General features: G+C 38.6%; 2 protein-coding genes across 19 annotated transcripts in view; one reads left to right on the forward strand and one right to left on the reverse strand.

Annotated features, from left to right (window-relative positions):
* Positions 1–17,071, forward strand: part of USP35 (ubiquitin specific peptidase 35) — an 873,752-nt gene that overhangs the window by 389,090 nt on the left and 467,591 nt on the right. The window lies entirely within an intron of this gene.
* Positions 1–17,071, reverse strand: part of NARS2 (asparaginyl-tRNA synthetase 2, mitochondrial) — a 148,422-nt gene that overhangs the window by 125,537 nt on the left and 5,814 nt on the right. For 17 of the 18 annotated variants that reach the window (XR_004476849.2, XR_004476848.2, XR_004476850.2 and 14 more), the window contains exons 4-5: positions 16,568–16,708; positions 10,614–10,694 (exon numbers count right to left, since the gene is read on the reverse strand). Coding sequence is in view for 3 of the 18 variants with exons in the window: in XM_049713613.1 (XP_049569570.1) it covers positions 10,614–10,694; positions 16,568–16,708 (222 nt within the window). In the remaining 15 variants the exon portion in view is untranslated. The remainder of the gene's footprint in view (positions 1–10,613; positions 10,695–16,567; positions 16,709–17,071) is intronic. The other variant, XM_049713612.1, reaches the window with a different exon arrangement.

Genomic DNA, 17,071 nt, shown 5'->3' on the forward strand with positions numbered 1-17,071 from the left:
TGCCTAAGAGGCAAGAGACCATTGTTTCATGGTGTGCGAGGAGAGGGGATTCAGAGCACCGCCTAAACGAGCTCCAGAGACGGGCATGAGCCGCAGCTGTCAGCGCGGACCCCAGAGACTGGCATGAGACGCTAAGGCTGCTGCTGCTGGAGCCACCAAGAAGCCTGTGTGCAAGCACAGGTCACTATCCACACCTCCCCTCCCGGGAGCCTGTGCAGCCCACCACTGACAGGGTCCCGTGATCCAGGGACAACTTCCCCGGGAGAACGCACAGTGTGCCTCAGGCTGGTGCAACGTCACACCTGCCTCTGCCACCGCAGGCTCGCCCAGCACTCCGTGCCCCTCCCTCCCCCCGGCCTGAGTGAGCCAGAGCCCCCGAATCAGGTGCTCCTTTAACCCCATTCAGTCTGAGTGAAGAAAAGATGCCCTCAGGCGACCTACACGCAGAGGCGGGTCCAAATCCAAAGCTGAACCCCAGGAGCTGTGCGAACAAAGAAGAGAAAGGGAAATCTCTCCCAGCTGTCTCAGGAGCAGCGGATTAAAGCTCCACAATCAACTTGATGTACCCTGCGTCTGTGGAATACCTGAAGAGGCAATGAATCATTCCAAAATTGAGGCGGTGGACTTGGGAGCAACGATATATATATTTTTTCTCTTTTTGTGACTGTGTATGTGTATGCTTCTTTGTGTGATTTTGTCTGTATATCTTCGCTTTCACCATTTGTCCTAGGGTTCTGTCTTTCCAGTTTTTTTTTAGTATAGTTTTTAGAGCTTGTCATCATTGGTGGATTTGTTTTTTGGTTTCGTTGCTCTCTTCTTTCTCTATTTTTTTATTACTTTTAAAATTTTTTTAATTTTTAACAATTATTTTTTATTTTAACAACTTTATCTTTTTCTTTATTTTTTTCTCCCTTTTCTTCTAAGCCGTGTGGCTGACAGGGTCTTGGTGCTCCAACCGGCTGTCAGGCCTGTGCCTCTGAGGTGGGAGAGCCGAGTTCAGCACATTGGTCCTCCAGAGACCTCCCAGCTCCACATAATATCAAACAGCGAAAGCTCTCCCAGAGATCTCCATCTAAATGCTAAGACCCAGCTCCACTCAATGACGACCAGCAAGCTACAGTGCTGGACATCCTATGCCAAGCAACTAGCAAGACAGGAACAAACCCCACCCATTAGCAGAAAGGCTACCTAAAATCATAAGGTCACAGACACCCCAAAACATACCACCGGACACAGTCCTGCCCACCAGAAAGACAAGATGCAGCTTTATCCACCAGAACACAAGCACCGGTCCCCTCCACCAGGAAACCTACACAACCCACTGAATCAACCTTAGCCACTGGGGGCAGACACCAAAAACAATGGGAACTACGAACCTGTAGCCTGCGAAAGGAGACCCCAAACACAGTAAGTTAAGCAGAATGAGAAGACACAGAAACACACAGCAGATGAAGGAACAAGGTAAAAACACACCAGACCAAACAAATGGAGAGGAAATAGGCAGTCTACCTGAAAAAGAATTCAGAGTAATCATAGTAAAGATGGTCCAAAATCTTGGAAACAGACTGGAGAAAATACAAGATATGTTTAACGACGACCTAGAAGAACTAAAGAGCAAACAAACAATGATGAACAACACAATAAATGAAATTTAAAAGTCTCTAGAAGGAATCAATAGCGAAATAACTGAGGCAGAAGAACGGATAAATGACCTGGAAGATAAAACAGTGGAAATAACTACTGCAGAGCAGAATAAAGAAAAAAGAATGAAAAGAATTGAGGACAGTCTCAGAGACCTCTGGGACATTAAACACACCACCATTTGAATTCTAGGGGTCCCAGAAGAAGAGAAAAAGAAAGGGACTGAGAAAATATCTGAAGAGAGTATAGTTGAAAACTTCCCTAATATGGGAAAGGAAATAGTTAATCAAGTCCAGGAAGTCCAGAGAGTCTCATACAGAATAAATCCAAGGAGAAATACGCCAAGAGACATATTAATCAAACTATCAAAAATTAAATACAAAGAAAAAATATTAAAAGCAGCAAGGGAAAAACAACAAATAATATACAAGGGAATCCCCATAAGGTTAACAGCTGATCTTTCAGCAGAAACTCTGCAAGCAAGAAGGGAGTGCCAGGACATATTGAAAGTGATGAAAGGGAAAAACCTACAACCAACATTACTCTATCCAGCAAGGATCTCATTTAGATTTGATGGAGAAATTAAAACCCTTACAGACAAGCAAAAGCTAAGAGAATTCAGCACCACCAAATCAGCTTTACAACAAATGCTAAAGGAACTTCTCTAGGCAGTAAGCACAAGAGAAGGAAAAGACCTACAATAACAAACCCAAAACAATTAAGAAAATGGTAATAGGAACATACATATCGATAATTACCTTAAATGTAAATGGTTTAAATGCTCCAACCAAAACACACAGACTGGCTGAATGGATACAAAAACAAAACCCATATATATGCTGTCACCAAGAGACCCACTTCAGACCTAGGGAGACATACAAACTGAAAGTGAGGGGATGGGAAAAGATATTCCATGCAAATGTAAATCAAAAGAAAGCTGGAGTAGCAATACTCATATCACACAAAACAGACTTTAAAGTAAAGACTATTACAAGAGACAAAGAAGGACACTACATAATGATCAAGGGATCAATCCAAGAAGAAGAATCTTAACAATTGTAAATATTTATGCACCCAACATAGGAGCACCTCAATACATAAGGAAAATGCTAACAGCTATAAAAGGGGAAATCAACAGTAACACAATCATAGTAGGGGACTTTAACACCCCCACTTTCACCAATGGGCAGATCATCCAAAACGAAAATAAATATGGAAACACAAGCTTTAAATGATACATTAAACAAGATGGACTTAATTGATATTTATAGGAGATTCCATCCAAAAAGAACAGAATACGCTTTCTTCTCAAATGCTCATGGAACATTCCCCAGGATAGATCATATCTTGGGTCACAAATCAAGCCTTGGTAAATTTAAGAAATCTGAAATCGTATCAAGTATCTTTTCTGACCATAACGCTATGAGACTAGATATCAATTTTTTTACAGGAAAAAACCTGTAAAAAATACAAACACATGGAAGCCTAACAATACACTACTTAAAAACCAAGAGATCACTGAAGAAATCAAAGATGAAATAAAAAAATACCTAGAAACAAATGACAGTGAAAACACGATGACCCAAAACATATGGGATGCAGCAAAAGAAGTTCTAAGAAAGTTTACAGCAATACAATCCTACCTCAAGAAACAAGAAACATCTCAAATAAACAACCTAACCTTACACCTAAAGCAATTAGAGAAAGAAGAACAAAAAAACGCCAAAGTTAGCAGAAAGAAAGAAATCATAAAGATCAGAGCAGAAATAAATGAAAAAGTAATGAAAGAAACAATACCAAACATCAATAAAACTAAATGCTGGTTCTTTGAGAAGATAAACAAAATTGATAAACCATTAGACAGACTCATCAAGAAAAAAAGGAGAAGACTCAAATCAATAGAATTAGAAATGAAAAAGGAGAAGTAACAACTGACACTGCAGAAATACAAAGGATCATGAGAGATTACTACAAGCAACTATATGCCAATGAAATGGACAACCTGGAAGAAATGGACAAATTCTTAGAAAAACACAAGCCTCCAAGACTGAACCAGGAAGAAACAGAAAATATAAACAGACCAACCACAAGCACTGAAATTGAAACTGTGATTAAAAATCTTCCAGCAAACAGAAACCCAGGACCAGATGGCTTCACAGGCGAATTCTATCAAACATTTAGAGAAGAGCTAACACCTATCCTCAAACTCTTCCAAAATATAGCAGAGGGAGGAACACACCCAAACTCATTCTACTAGACCACCATTACCCTGATACCAAAACCAGACAAAGATGTCACAAAGAAAGAAAACTACAGGCCAATATCACTGATGAACATGGATACAAAAATTCTCAACAAAATACTAGCAAACAGAATCCAACAGCACATTTAAAGGATCATACACCATAATCAAGTGGGGTTTATCCCAGGAACGCAAGGATTCTTCAATATATGCAAATGAATCAATGTGATACACTGTATTAACAAACTGAAGGATAAAAACCATATGATCATCTCAATAGATGCAGAAAAAGCTTTCAACAAAATTCAACACCCATTTATCATAAAAACCCTCCAAAAGTGGGCATAGAGGGAACCTGCCTCAACATAATAAAGGCCATATATGACAAACCCACAGCCAACATTGCTCTCAGTTGTGAAAAACTGAAACCATTCCCACTAAGATCAGGAAAACGACAAGGTTGCCCACTCTCACCACTATTATTCAACCTAGCTTTGGAAGTTTTAGCCACAGCAATCAGAGAAGAAAAAGAAATAAAAGGAATCCAAATCAGAAAAGAAGAAGTAAAGTTGTCACTGTTTGCAGATGACATGATACTATACATAGAGAATCCTAAAGACTCTACCAGAAAACTACTAGAGCTAATCAATGAATCTGGTAAAGTAGCAGGATACAAAATTAATGCACAGAAATCTCTTGTATTCCTATACACTAACAATGAAAAATCTGAAAGAGAAATTAAGGAAACACTCCCATTTACCATTGCAACAAAAAGAATAAAATACCTAGGAATAAACCTACCTAAGGAGACAAAAGACCTGTATGCAGAAAACTATAAGGCACTGATGAAAGAAATTAAATATGATACAAACAGATGGAAAGATATACCATGTTCTTGGATTGGAAGAATCAACATTGTGAAAATGACTATACTACCCAAAGCAATCTACAGATTCAATGCAATCCCTATCAAACTACCAATGGCATTTTTCACAGAACTAGAATAAAAAATTTCACAATTTGTATAGAAACAGAAAAGACCCCAAATAGCCAAAGCAATCTTGAGAAAGAAAAACGAAGCTGGAGGAATCAGGCCACCGGACTTCAGACTACACTACAAAGCTACAGTAATCAAGACAATACAGTACTGGCACAGAAACAGAAATACCGACCAATGGAACAGGATAGAAAGCTCAGAGATAAAGCCACACACATATGGTCAACTTATTTTTGATAAAGGAGGCAAGAATATACAATGGAGAAAAGACAGCCTCTTCAATAAGTGATACTGGGAAAACTGGGCAGCTACATGTAAAAGAATGAAACTAGAACACTTCCTAACACGATACACAAAAATAAACTCAAAACGGGGGCTTCCCTGTGGCGCAGTGGTTGAGAGTCCGCCTGCCGATGTAGGGGACTTGGGTTCGTGTCCCGGTCCGGGAAGATCCCACATGCCGCAGAGCGGCTGGGGCCGTGAGCCATGGCCGCTGAGCCTGCGTGTCCGGAGCCTGTGCTCCGCAACAGGAGAGGCCACAACAGTGAGAGGCCCGCGTACCACAAAATAAATAAATAAATAAATAAATAAATAAATAAAAATAATTTTAAAAAAACCTCAAAATGGATTAAAGACCTTAATGTAAGGCCAGACACTATCAAACTCTTAGAGAAAAACATAGGCAGAACACTCTATGACATAAATCACAGCAAGATCCTTTTTGACCCACCTCCTAGAGAAATGGAAATAAAAACAAAAATAAACAAATGGGACCTAATGAAACTTAAAAGCTTTTGCACAGCAAAGGAAACCATAAACAAGACGAAAAGACAACCCTCAGAATGGGAGAAATTATTTGCAGATGAAGCAACTGACAAAGGATTAATCTCCAAAATTTACAAGCAGCTCATGCAGCTCAATATCAAAAAAACAAACAACCCAATCCAAAAATGGGCAGAAGACCTAAATAGACATTTCTCCAAAGAAGATATACAGATTGCCAACAAACAAATGAAAGAATGCTCAACATCACTAATCAGTAGAGAAATGCAAATCAAAACTACAATGAAGTATACCTCACACTGGTCAGAATGGCCATCATCAAAAAATCTACAAACCATAAATGCTGGAGAGGGTGTGGAGAAAAGGGAACCCTCTTGCACTGTTGGTGGGAATGTAAATTGATACAGCCACTGTGGAGAACAGTATGGCGGTTCCTTAAAAAATTAAAAATAGAACTACCATACGACCCAGCAATCCCACTACTGGGCATATACCCTGAGAAAACCATAATTCAAAAAATCATGTACCACAATGTTCACTGCAGCTCTATTTACAATAGCCAGAACATGGAAGCCACCTAAGTGTTCATCAACAGATGAACGGATAAAGAAGATGTGGCACATATATACAAATGGAATATTACTCAACCATAAAAAGAAACGAAATTGAGTTATTTGTAGTGAGGTGGATGGACCTAGAGTCTGTCATACAGAGTGAAGTAAGTCAGAAAGAGAAAAACAAATACCGTACACTAACACATATATATGGAATCTAAAAAAAAACAAAGGGGTTCTGAAGAGCCTAGGGGCAGGACAGGAATAAAGATGCAGAGGTAGAAAATGGACTTGAGGACAAGGGGAGGGGGAAGGGTAAGCTGGGACGAAGTGAGAGAGTGGCATGGACTTATACAAACTACCAAATGTAAAACAGATAGCTTGGGGAAGCAGCCACAAAGCACAGGGAGATCAGCTCAGTGCTTTGTGACCACCTAGAGGGGTGGGATAGGGAGGATGAGAGGGAGACGCAAGAGGGAGGGGATATGGGGATATATGTACATGTATAGCTGATTCACTTTGTTATAAAGCAGAAACTAATACATCACTGGAAAGCAATTATACTCCAATAAAGATGTTTAAAAAAAAATGAAGAGCAACAATAAGTGTTGGCAATAATGGGGAGAAACTGGAACCTACATACACTGCTGTTGGGAATGTAAAGTGATGCAGCCACTTTGGAAAATGGTTTGGTGGTTTCTCAAAATATTAAGCATAAAGCTACCATGTGACCCAGCAATTCCACTCAAGAGAAATGATATCATATACTCATCCAAATGATTTCACAAATGTTGATAGTAGCATTAATCATAATAGCCAAGAGGTAGAAATAATCCAAACATCCATCAACTGCTAAATGGATAAATAAAACGTTGGATATCTATACAATAGAATACTAGTTGGATATAAAAGAAATGAAGTATTGATACATGCTACAACTTGTATGAACCTCAAAAACGTTGTGCTAAATGAAAGAAGCCTGACACAAAAGCCCATATGTTGTATGACTGCATTTATATGAAATATTCCAGAAGAGGCAAATCTATAGGGAGCAGTTTAGTGCTTACCTAGAACTCGGGGTGGAAACAGGAAGGGATTGGTAATGGGTACTGGGTTTCACTTTGGGGTGATATAATGCTCTCAAATTAGATTGTGGTGATGCTTCCACAGCTCTGTGAATATACTGAAAACCACGGAACAGTATACTTTAAGTGACTGATTTTTATGGTATGTAAAATGTATCTCAATAAAGTTGTTTTTTAAAACCTGCTCCATTTTCTCATTCCCAACTTTACTTTTTATGATTCACCAACATAAACCTTCTAATCTGTCCATCCGGCGTCCAGTGAAAACCCCACACTCATTTTAGTTACTTGACTCTGCTCACATTCCTCCCCTACCTGAAGTACTCTCCCTAGAGTACGGTTAAGTCACATACTTATTTTGAAGATGTTTCTGACCAAGTCAATCCTCATAGACCTAATTACCCTCTAGATTTCATACCACTTATAACTTGTAACACTGTAACCTCAAGTATATACATAAAACAGTTTCACCTTATTTCCTATCAACGTCTAGATTTTGCCACAATCCCTAATTCTTGCCTTTAATCTCTTTTATCTTCTCAGAGACAAACTAGTTACTCCAGAATCATAAAGATCAAACATAATTGTGGAACTCAGCTAGGGTTCTAAGACAAAAAGGAAAAGGTGTACAACCAAAGAATACTGTAGCATAAGTAACATCAACAGTGAATGAAAAGCATGCTCCTTCCTCTCTTATGCCCTGCCAACTCACCAGCTTCACCAACCAGAACCCTGAGTACATCTTTGTATCCCCTTAACAGCACAGAATCTTGAACACAGATGGTACCAAAGGTCTGCTGAATAACAAATTAATGCTTTTGAATGCAACTTCCTACATGTGTATTCAGGAGTCCCCAAACCTTAGCAAATACCTGAAATCTTAAAGCAGGAAATGGGAATGAGGAAAAACAAAACTAAAATGATGGGACATGCATTTACTTCTCAACAGTGTATTATGTTCTTACTGTGCATTTCAAGGTGGCATCTTACTGCTGTCCTCAAACCTGAGTATGTACCAGGCATCCTTATCTTTAAGTAGTTACTGGACTTCATTGTTATCAGAGCAAAAAAGAGCACTATTAAGAGAAGCAAGGACTTAGATGTGACACTTCACTTCCTCCTAACAGTAGGGTGCCAAGACTCAAACCCCTATGCCTCTACATGCAGTCCGGAAGAAATCCACACAATGAAGCTTGGAAGTGTAGAGATGTGTGAGGTGCGAATAAGGAGGAGCACTGCTTTCAGAGGAGAGTGTGTTGGTAGGCAGAAGACAAATCTTAGGAGCTGAACTGCTGAAAGCAACAAAGACAGTCGGCTCATAAAACAAAAGCCACAGACCGCTGAAACCTGTGCTAGACCCTCAATGCAGGAGCCTAGTATCAATGAATTCAAGAGCACCTTTCTGACACTCTGAATAGACAAAGCCTAATTCCACTACATAAAATTCCTCAACCTGGCCCTGGAGTACTATGAACATAGAACACTTCTCATTTGTTTAGCTTCAGAAATACATTTTCGGACTTCCCTCGTGGCACAATGGTTAAGGATCCACCTGCCAATGCAGGGGACACAGGTTTGAGCCCTGGTCCGGGAAGATCCCACATGCCGTGGAGCAGCTAAGCCCATGTGCCATAACTACTGAGCCTGCGAGTCACAACTACTCAGCCCACGTACCACAGCTACTGAAGCCCGCACGCCTAGAGCCCATGCTCCACAGCAAGAGACGCCACTGCAACGAGTAGCCCCCACTTGCCTGCAACTAGAGAAAGCCCGTGTGCAGTCACTTAGACCCAACACAGCCAAAAATAAATAAATAAAATTTAAAAAGCCCCGATTTAAAAAAAAAAATACATCTTCCTCCTTTCTCTGTATTTATTCTTATTTGGTAATTTACCTTGTGTTGTTTAGTGTCCAAAATGCACATATTGTAATCATTCAGACTTGCTTAGGGGATTTCTCTGGTGGTAAAGCAGTTAGCTCCAAATTTATAATTATTTAAGTTTGTTACAGATTTTTTTTACTTGTTTAACTTGGGTCTCTTTAATAATTCCCTTTATATTTGTAAAAACTCCTTTAGATTATACATTTCCTTCTCTATCATTTACTTTTTAATATTTGGTAGTTTAGATTAAGGGATCATGAAATGTATTTTAGGTGCGTAATTCTTCTTCACTTCAATATTCAGATGACTATTAAGGTGCAAAGAGAAAATTAACAACATAAATGGCTAAAAGAGAATGTTTTCTTCAATTTACATATTGTTATTTTATCATCTGCTGCCTTCTTTGAACTCATATACAGATGCTAACACTCCTACTTTAAATGTTCAACCAAGCGTTTTTATTCTGCTTTTTGCAGAAGGCTATCATCTAGATTTCTTCAAACCACATATGAAGAAAGACAGCATTTGATTATTATTTTGAATAATGATTTTGACACATCAGGATAACTTCTCCCAGTGAATATGCTGTTCAATAATATGAAGAGAAAGCATCATTATCAAGAGTCAGAATATACTGAACCAGAGAGAGTAGTTTTGTACAGGTCTTGTCATTTGATGAAATCACCCAAATATATAAAGAATCTTGATTTCTCAGAGATACAGAAATCAGTAAATAAATGAAAGAAATACAAAAAGCACCACTCATCAACATACATTTCTCTTTGTACCTTATACTACTGGTCAATGATTTTAAACAGGCTGTCTAATTGGTAAATGAAAGGCTTTCAATTGCCGACATGTAAGAAAAACTGGTAACTTTTAAATTTCCTGCAACAAGAGCAGGCTGACAATATGTGGTGCATAGCAGGAGCTCAAAGAATAATTGCTGAACAAAGAATTAAAATAAAAGCCTTCATGAGGTATACAGACTAAATAATTTCTTATGAAAAATATATTTTCTAAAGACTCTGAAAAAGAAAATATTCACATGTATGCTTTTCTATTTTAGTTCCATCTCTTAAAATAACAGTTACACCCAAAAATATAACTTGGGGGTTGAATTTGCAGAAAAGATCTCTTAGAATTTTTATTAATTTCTTCAAATTTCTCTAGTTCACCAATTCACAGTTATAAAAAAGGCAACTAGAGTACTAAATTAAAAATCCACTCCTTTCAGTCACAACGTAGGTAATACAGCTGGTTGGACAGAAAATTAGAGAAGTGTGAATTTTCTATGCACGTTTTTTAAGGATTATTATCAACAAAGTTTCATGTTCTATCCACATAACTCTCATTAAATTTAAAGCAAACCCTCAAATGAAAAATATCAGAGAGCAATATATCCCCCAAGATGGGAAGCACAGCTTACCGTAACTTGAAAAAGTTCTCCAGCCCCCTCACAGTCATTGGATGTGATTACTGGAGTATGAATATGCACAAAGCCACTGTCCTGGAAGAAAAAGAGAAACCACTTTTCTCAGTATATTTGTATGTGAAACACTTCCAAGAACATACACTTCATTATATGCTTCAAATAGCACTAAGAGAATGCCATATCAAATCCCTCCTTAATCCCCAAAATAAAACTATTAAAATATCAAATGGAGAGTTTACTATGCACGAAGAATTTTAAATCAGAACTGACTTAGACAATATCTAGTCCAATCTCCTCACTGGAAAGACAAGGAAATTGAGGTCCAGAGAGATTTAATGAGAGGCCAAAATCATACAATGAGTCAGAGTCAGAGCCGGGACTAGAACCTAGGTGCTCAGGATCTCTCTCTGGTGCCATTTCTTCTTTCCACTTTTCCAACAGACTGATAGTGATTTAACACACACGCACACACACGCACACTCACTCAGGGCTAATGCATAATGATGTTGCCCACACTGCTAAGGGAATAAAAGTGATCAATATTAAGTTGTTATTTTGGAATGAGACCCTCAATTGTAACAAACCACCAAAAAGGAGATAAATTAAGGTTGACAGTCAGGGGCCGCAGAAATAAACAGCAAAAAGGCAGGAATGATTTTTAGGAAGTCTGTCATTAAACTGATGGCACAGTGCACCGCACATGGCACAGGCAGTGCACTTCCTTTGCCTCAAGGAAGATTGTGAGCAGCAAACCCATCCATTACTAAGGCACCCAACTGCAATCCTTCTGCTCTAAAGTCTGAGACTATTTCCATTAGTGAACCACAAAAGCTGTTGCTAGTAAAACTGAAATAACCCAGCAACTTCAAGGTTATGCTTCTTTCACTTTGACTATGGATGTAGGCGAAAGGTTACAGACAGCATAAATGCTGCAGGGTGGGGGTGGAGGCAGCTAAAGTGAATTTATTCTGCAAAGGCATAAGAGTATGTGTTCAATGTAAACATTTTGTTCTTGACATCAATACAATAAGTTCATATATATCCATCTAATCTCTGCTAAATTCTGCCAGTACCTACTGGTGGAATGTAAAATATGTCAGTGTATTACCAGGGGCCTCCCAAATTTACCCCTTCCTTCCTAAAAAGGTTGAATTCAAGTATTCTGGCTATGATACAAAGTATCCAGCCAACAACTTGCCTTATGATGCAGACTGATTAAATTTTCAAGCTATAAATTAGGAGTCTCAGTAAGTGTTCAAATATGTACTTAATCTGGGAACAACATGTGGTGAGGTGCTGCACAGAGCACATTATAGAGAACAAATGAAATAGAATCAATAACATTACTGCATAAAATTTTTATCTCCTAGAAGCCAAGAATTATGGACATGAATCATTTATTCCACATAAGGCAACTATAAGCATGAGTGCAGTAAACAAAGAAAGGAAGTGAAAAATCCAAAGGAAACAAGGGTGGCGAGAGGGAGGAGAAAATTTAACGGCTAAATATAATTGCCTAAGTTAGAACTGGTCAACTGCCACAAGGAACAATGCTGTAAATCTTATGAAAATAACTGTATGGGATTTTTTTTTTAATCACTCAAATAGTGGGAATTATTCTCAATTCTCAAATAATGCTAAACCTTTCAAAAGGCATCATCAGCTTTTTAAGCCTTAACAGTGCTAGCAAGGCTTATCATATCAAAGTCTATATCATTACCACCAAAAGTTATACAGGAGAGGGTACAAAGGAACAACAAAGACGAGAACAAAGTCCACAAAAGAGAAAGTGGATAGAGAAGTAGGAAAATAAATAGCAGGAGTACTCTCAGAGGCTGCCTCCAGTGGGGTTCCACTGTCAGGTACTTATCCTATCCCACAGCAAAGGGGTTCCTAATAAGAGAGATGAAGGCCAGAGAAGGGGTCAAAAATTTTGGCCCAATTATTCAGATCCCACCCATCACCTCTAAATATCTAAGTATTTTGATAGATACACATTGCTATAACCAGATATTTATAAGGCAATGAATGAGTATCTGAAAATTACAAAATTCATGTACTAAGGCCCATACACATCACTCAAAGAGTCATGGACTATATTTTTCTTTAACACACACAAAATAAATATTATTTAATCAGAATCAACAAAAAAGAAACATGACAGCAATTGCTAGCCACAGACACACCACTGGCGACAAAAAGTGACAGCAAGAGACCAAAAAAACAAAACAAAAACCAAAAAAACACCCCATAAAAAGCAGTCACAGGAACTCAAAGACACAGCAGTCTAGGGTCATTCAACGCAGGGTCAAAGAACACTCCTCACCATGACAGGCTTTGAAGGCACTGCCATACTGAGAAGAGAACAATCTGATACTCAGAGGAAGAACCTCAACTCACCAGGAAAGGGCAAACTCTTTTCTGTTGGCTCACTTCAGGAAGCCAGGGAAGTATGTAATACATTTTAGGATAACTGCCACTGGAAATTAGAAAAAAAATTGGTGCCTAAAGAGATAATCCTATTATTTGAGAAACTCACCTCTTGTAAATAACTCATTTTTTGAGAATTCTAGATAGTCATGTTTTAGTACTCAGCAAATGTGTCAATTTTATAAGCAAAGCAAGTTATACACTAAACATTTTTGATACTCAAACCAAAAAACTCTAGATCCTTAAAGTATCCTAACTAAAAGGTTTGTGCTCAAGTTTCTTTTTCCCTATATTTTCAAGGTCTGAAATTTTTGAAAATTTTACATTTTAGTTCTTAACATGTTTTAGGGAGCCTAAAGTAACAAACATAGAAACAGTACCAAATATAGGATAATATATAAATAATATTTAATATGTCCTATAGTACTCCCATTATTTCTTTAAACAATTCAATCCTGTCACATACACAAGTGGGTGACATCTTAGAAGGAGGTATCAGGATTATATTTTCCAGAGCTTTACAATTAAAAAGTGAACTTATAAGACTCAAAAGTACCTACCTTTATAACCATCACCAACAGTGCTAAAATTCATTATTTTCAACCACCTAAAATATTTTTTAAATTTTACTTTACTTTGCTTATTCTTTGATTTCAGAGTTTTCTAGTGTTTTTTATTATTTTAAAATTATTTACATACCTGTGAAAACTTCAAGTAATAAGAAATGTATAAATTAGGTAAAACCCACTTGTTAATGGATTGCCAATACCACCACCTACTGGCCAGAAATCCATAAAATTTTCAGAATTAAAGCAGATCCACTGACTTTATCAGCTGTTAAAGCCATATAGGGAAAAAAGATTTTTACATCTGAACAAATTTTCTGTTTGTATGGTTCAAGCACTATTGAAAAGCCATATGGATGGGACTTCCCTGGTGGCGCAGTGGTAAAGAGCCCACCTGCCAATGCAGGGGACACGGGTTCAAGTCCAGGAAGATCCCACATGCCACGGTGCAACTAAGCCCGTGTGCCACAACTACTGAGCCTGTGCTCTACAGCCCTCGAGCCACAACTACAGAAGCCTGCGCGCCTAGAGCCCGTGCTCTGCAACAGGAGAAGTCACTGCAATGAGAAGCCAATGCACCGCAATGAAGAGTAGCCCCCTGCTCACCGCAACTAGAGAAAGCCCATGGGCAGCAACGAAGACCCAACACAGCCAAAAATAAATAAATAAATTTATTTTTAAAAAAAGCCATATGGAAGATGCATAAGAAAGTTTATGAGAGCATATGTAAACACACCCTTTCACACTATAATGGGATGACACTGTATAATGTGATTTATTTTTCTTTGTTTATTCTTATGCTTTAAAGCCATGATGTTCTTTAGCTGTCACATCAAAAATTACCTCTTAAGGAGCTTTTCAAAGAGCAAGAACTTCCTTCGTGTGCTATGGCAGGGCTGGGCCTGCATGAATTTGGATGCTGTCCAAGGGAAGGGTACGCTGTCAGACAATCTTTGCAAGTGAGCTGGATCTGGAGAAGTGGATTAGGAAGAGTTCCAAAACTACATGGAATAATACTGAACTTTATCCATTGGGTCACTCTTGCTTTTGGAGCCCTTCCATCCACCACATGGAAGGAGGGTCCGTTCACCTCATCAACTTACAAACTACATTCCACTGTGGCTTTCCCGGGTTGGGGGAAATGGCTGAAAAGCAAAGCTAAATGAGACAAAATGTCTTTAGGCATTAGATCAATCTACTTGATCAACACCAATAATTTTTTTAAAATTAGTGCTTACTGTATATAAAATGTCTGCGACTAAAATGTAGAAATAGGAACTAGATTTACCCTCCCATTTGAAACAACAACAAAAAAACAAAAACAGGGCTTCCCTGGTGGCGCAGTGGTTGAGAGTCCACCTGCCGGTGCAGGGGACACGGGTTCGTGCCCCGGTCTGGGAGGATCCCGCATGCCGCGGAGCGCCTGGGCCCGTGAGCCATGGCCGCTGAGCCTGCGCGTCCGGAGCCTGTGCTCCGCAGCGGGAGAGGCCATGACAGTGAGAGGCCCGCGTACCGCAAAAAAAAAAAAAAAAAAAAAAATCCACAAGCAAACCACATGAAATGCTGGTTTTCAAGACACGGGATATCAGACAACAAAGGATAGTGATCCCTGAGAGATAGGAAACAAACACAGTGAACCCTACCAGCAGCCCAGCTTACTACCTTGAGATTTTCCAGGCCACAGCAGGAAGAAGGGAGAAATAAAGTGGAGCCCAGCAGACTCCCTGAGTTGAGGAGACCAAAGCGGCTAGAACTGACAGGACAGAGTACCAGAGAGCAGACAGTTGTCCAACAACTCCAGAGATGTACAGGGAGTCACCCTGGAGTATTAGGTGGAGGAATGATCAGCACATGCAAGTGAGGAAACTATCCAAGGCCAGGGAAAGAACCATCCACAACGATTAGAGGAAACAGCGCCTGGTGCTCGTATGTGGCTGGAAACAATGCCTGCTCCCACAAACCAGGCTGGAAAATCTTGTAATTCACAAGGCACTACGTAGAATACTCAGGAAGGCTTTGCCTCAGTAGTGGGGAATAATCAGACCCAGACTGAGCACTGCTCCAGATTTACTTAACAAATCATAAAAGCAAGACCCTTCCAGTAACTTAACTACATACCAAAACAAAGCTTAAGAAGCTTTATAAATATCCAGCACCCAACAAGGTAAAATTAACAAGGTCTGGCACCTAATCAGAGATTAGCAGATATACGAAGAAGCAGGAAAACATAACCTATAATGAAGAGACTAATCAATCAATTAAAACTGACTTGTAGCTGACACGTTAGAAGGATGTAAAAAGTTACTAAACAGCTATGAAAACTACAGTTTTAACTAAAACTGTATTGCATATGTTCAAAAAAGTTAAGTAGAGACATGGAAGACACTAAAAAAAAAAGGCCCAAATCAAACACTTAGATATGAAGCCTTTCACTTAGATATGGGGTGAAAAATGCACTGGATAGGAATAAGAAATTAGGCACTGCAGAAGAGAAGATTGGTAAGCTTGAAGACATAGTAATAGAAACTATCCAAAAGAAACACGCTGGAAAAAAAAGATTTTTTAAAAAGAAAAGAACATCTGAGAGCTATTGGGATATCATCAAGTGGCCTAATATATGGGTAACTGAAGTCCCCAAAGGAGAGAGGTAACATAAAAATATTTGATGAAATAATGACTGAAAAACTTGGTGAAAATTAAAATGCATAGATCCAAGAAATTCAATGAACTCCAAATACAAGAAACATAAAGAAAACTGTGCCAAGGCACACATAAATCAAATCACTCAAAACCAGTGATAAACAGAAAATTTAAAATCAGCCAAAGAAAAAAGTACCACACAATAAAGGGTGCTTGGAATAAATAACCTGAAGAACTTTCAGGATAATACTCCAGTATTACAATTATTCAACTTCTTCACAAGAAAGAACACCTAGAAGCAAAGCTCCTTACCTTAAAGAAAGAATGGATAGCAGCTGTGGCTTCACTGCGAACCCTCAGTATAGAACCCAGAACATTAGTCCTACACCTAAGGTGAGGGTATTGTCTCAGATACTCCAGAGGATGCCTCTCTTTATATTTAAAAGGGAAAGCCTGACAATAAAAGGAAAAACAAGTTAGAAGCTAAAAGAAATACAGTTTTATAAAATCAGTTTACAGGGCATTTGTTAAATAGTAATGCTTTAGAATAAAACTAAGACGCTTTTGTTCCTTATTTCTTAACATAACTGAACATGGTCCACATTAATTCTAACAAGTTAGAACAGTGAGTGAAATCAGAAAGATGTGGGTTTAAATTCAGCTCTACTACTTATTAGCTTTGTAACCTTGGGCAAAGTTACTTATTATCACCAAGGCTAATCTGTTATTTATCAAATTTCTATCGGTTAGCTATCAATCACTACTTACAAATAGAGAGATTAGGATATAGTTACCCAAAACACTCCACTGTTTGGC

Source organism: Orcinus orca, chromosome 8, assembly GCF_937001465.1.
Source record: "Orcinus orca chromosome 8, mOrcOrc1.1, whole genome shotgun sequence".
Taxonomy (NCBI): Eukaryota; Metazoa; Chordata; class Mammalia; order Artiodactyla; family Delphinidae; genus Orcinus; species Orcinus orca.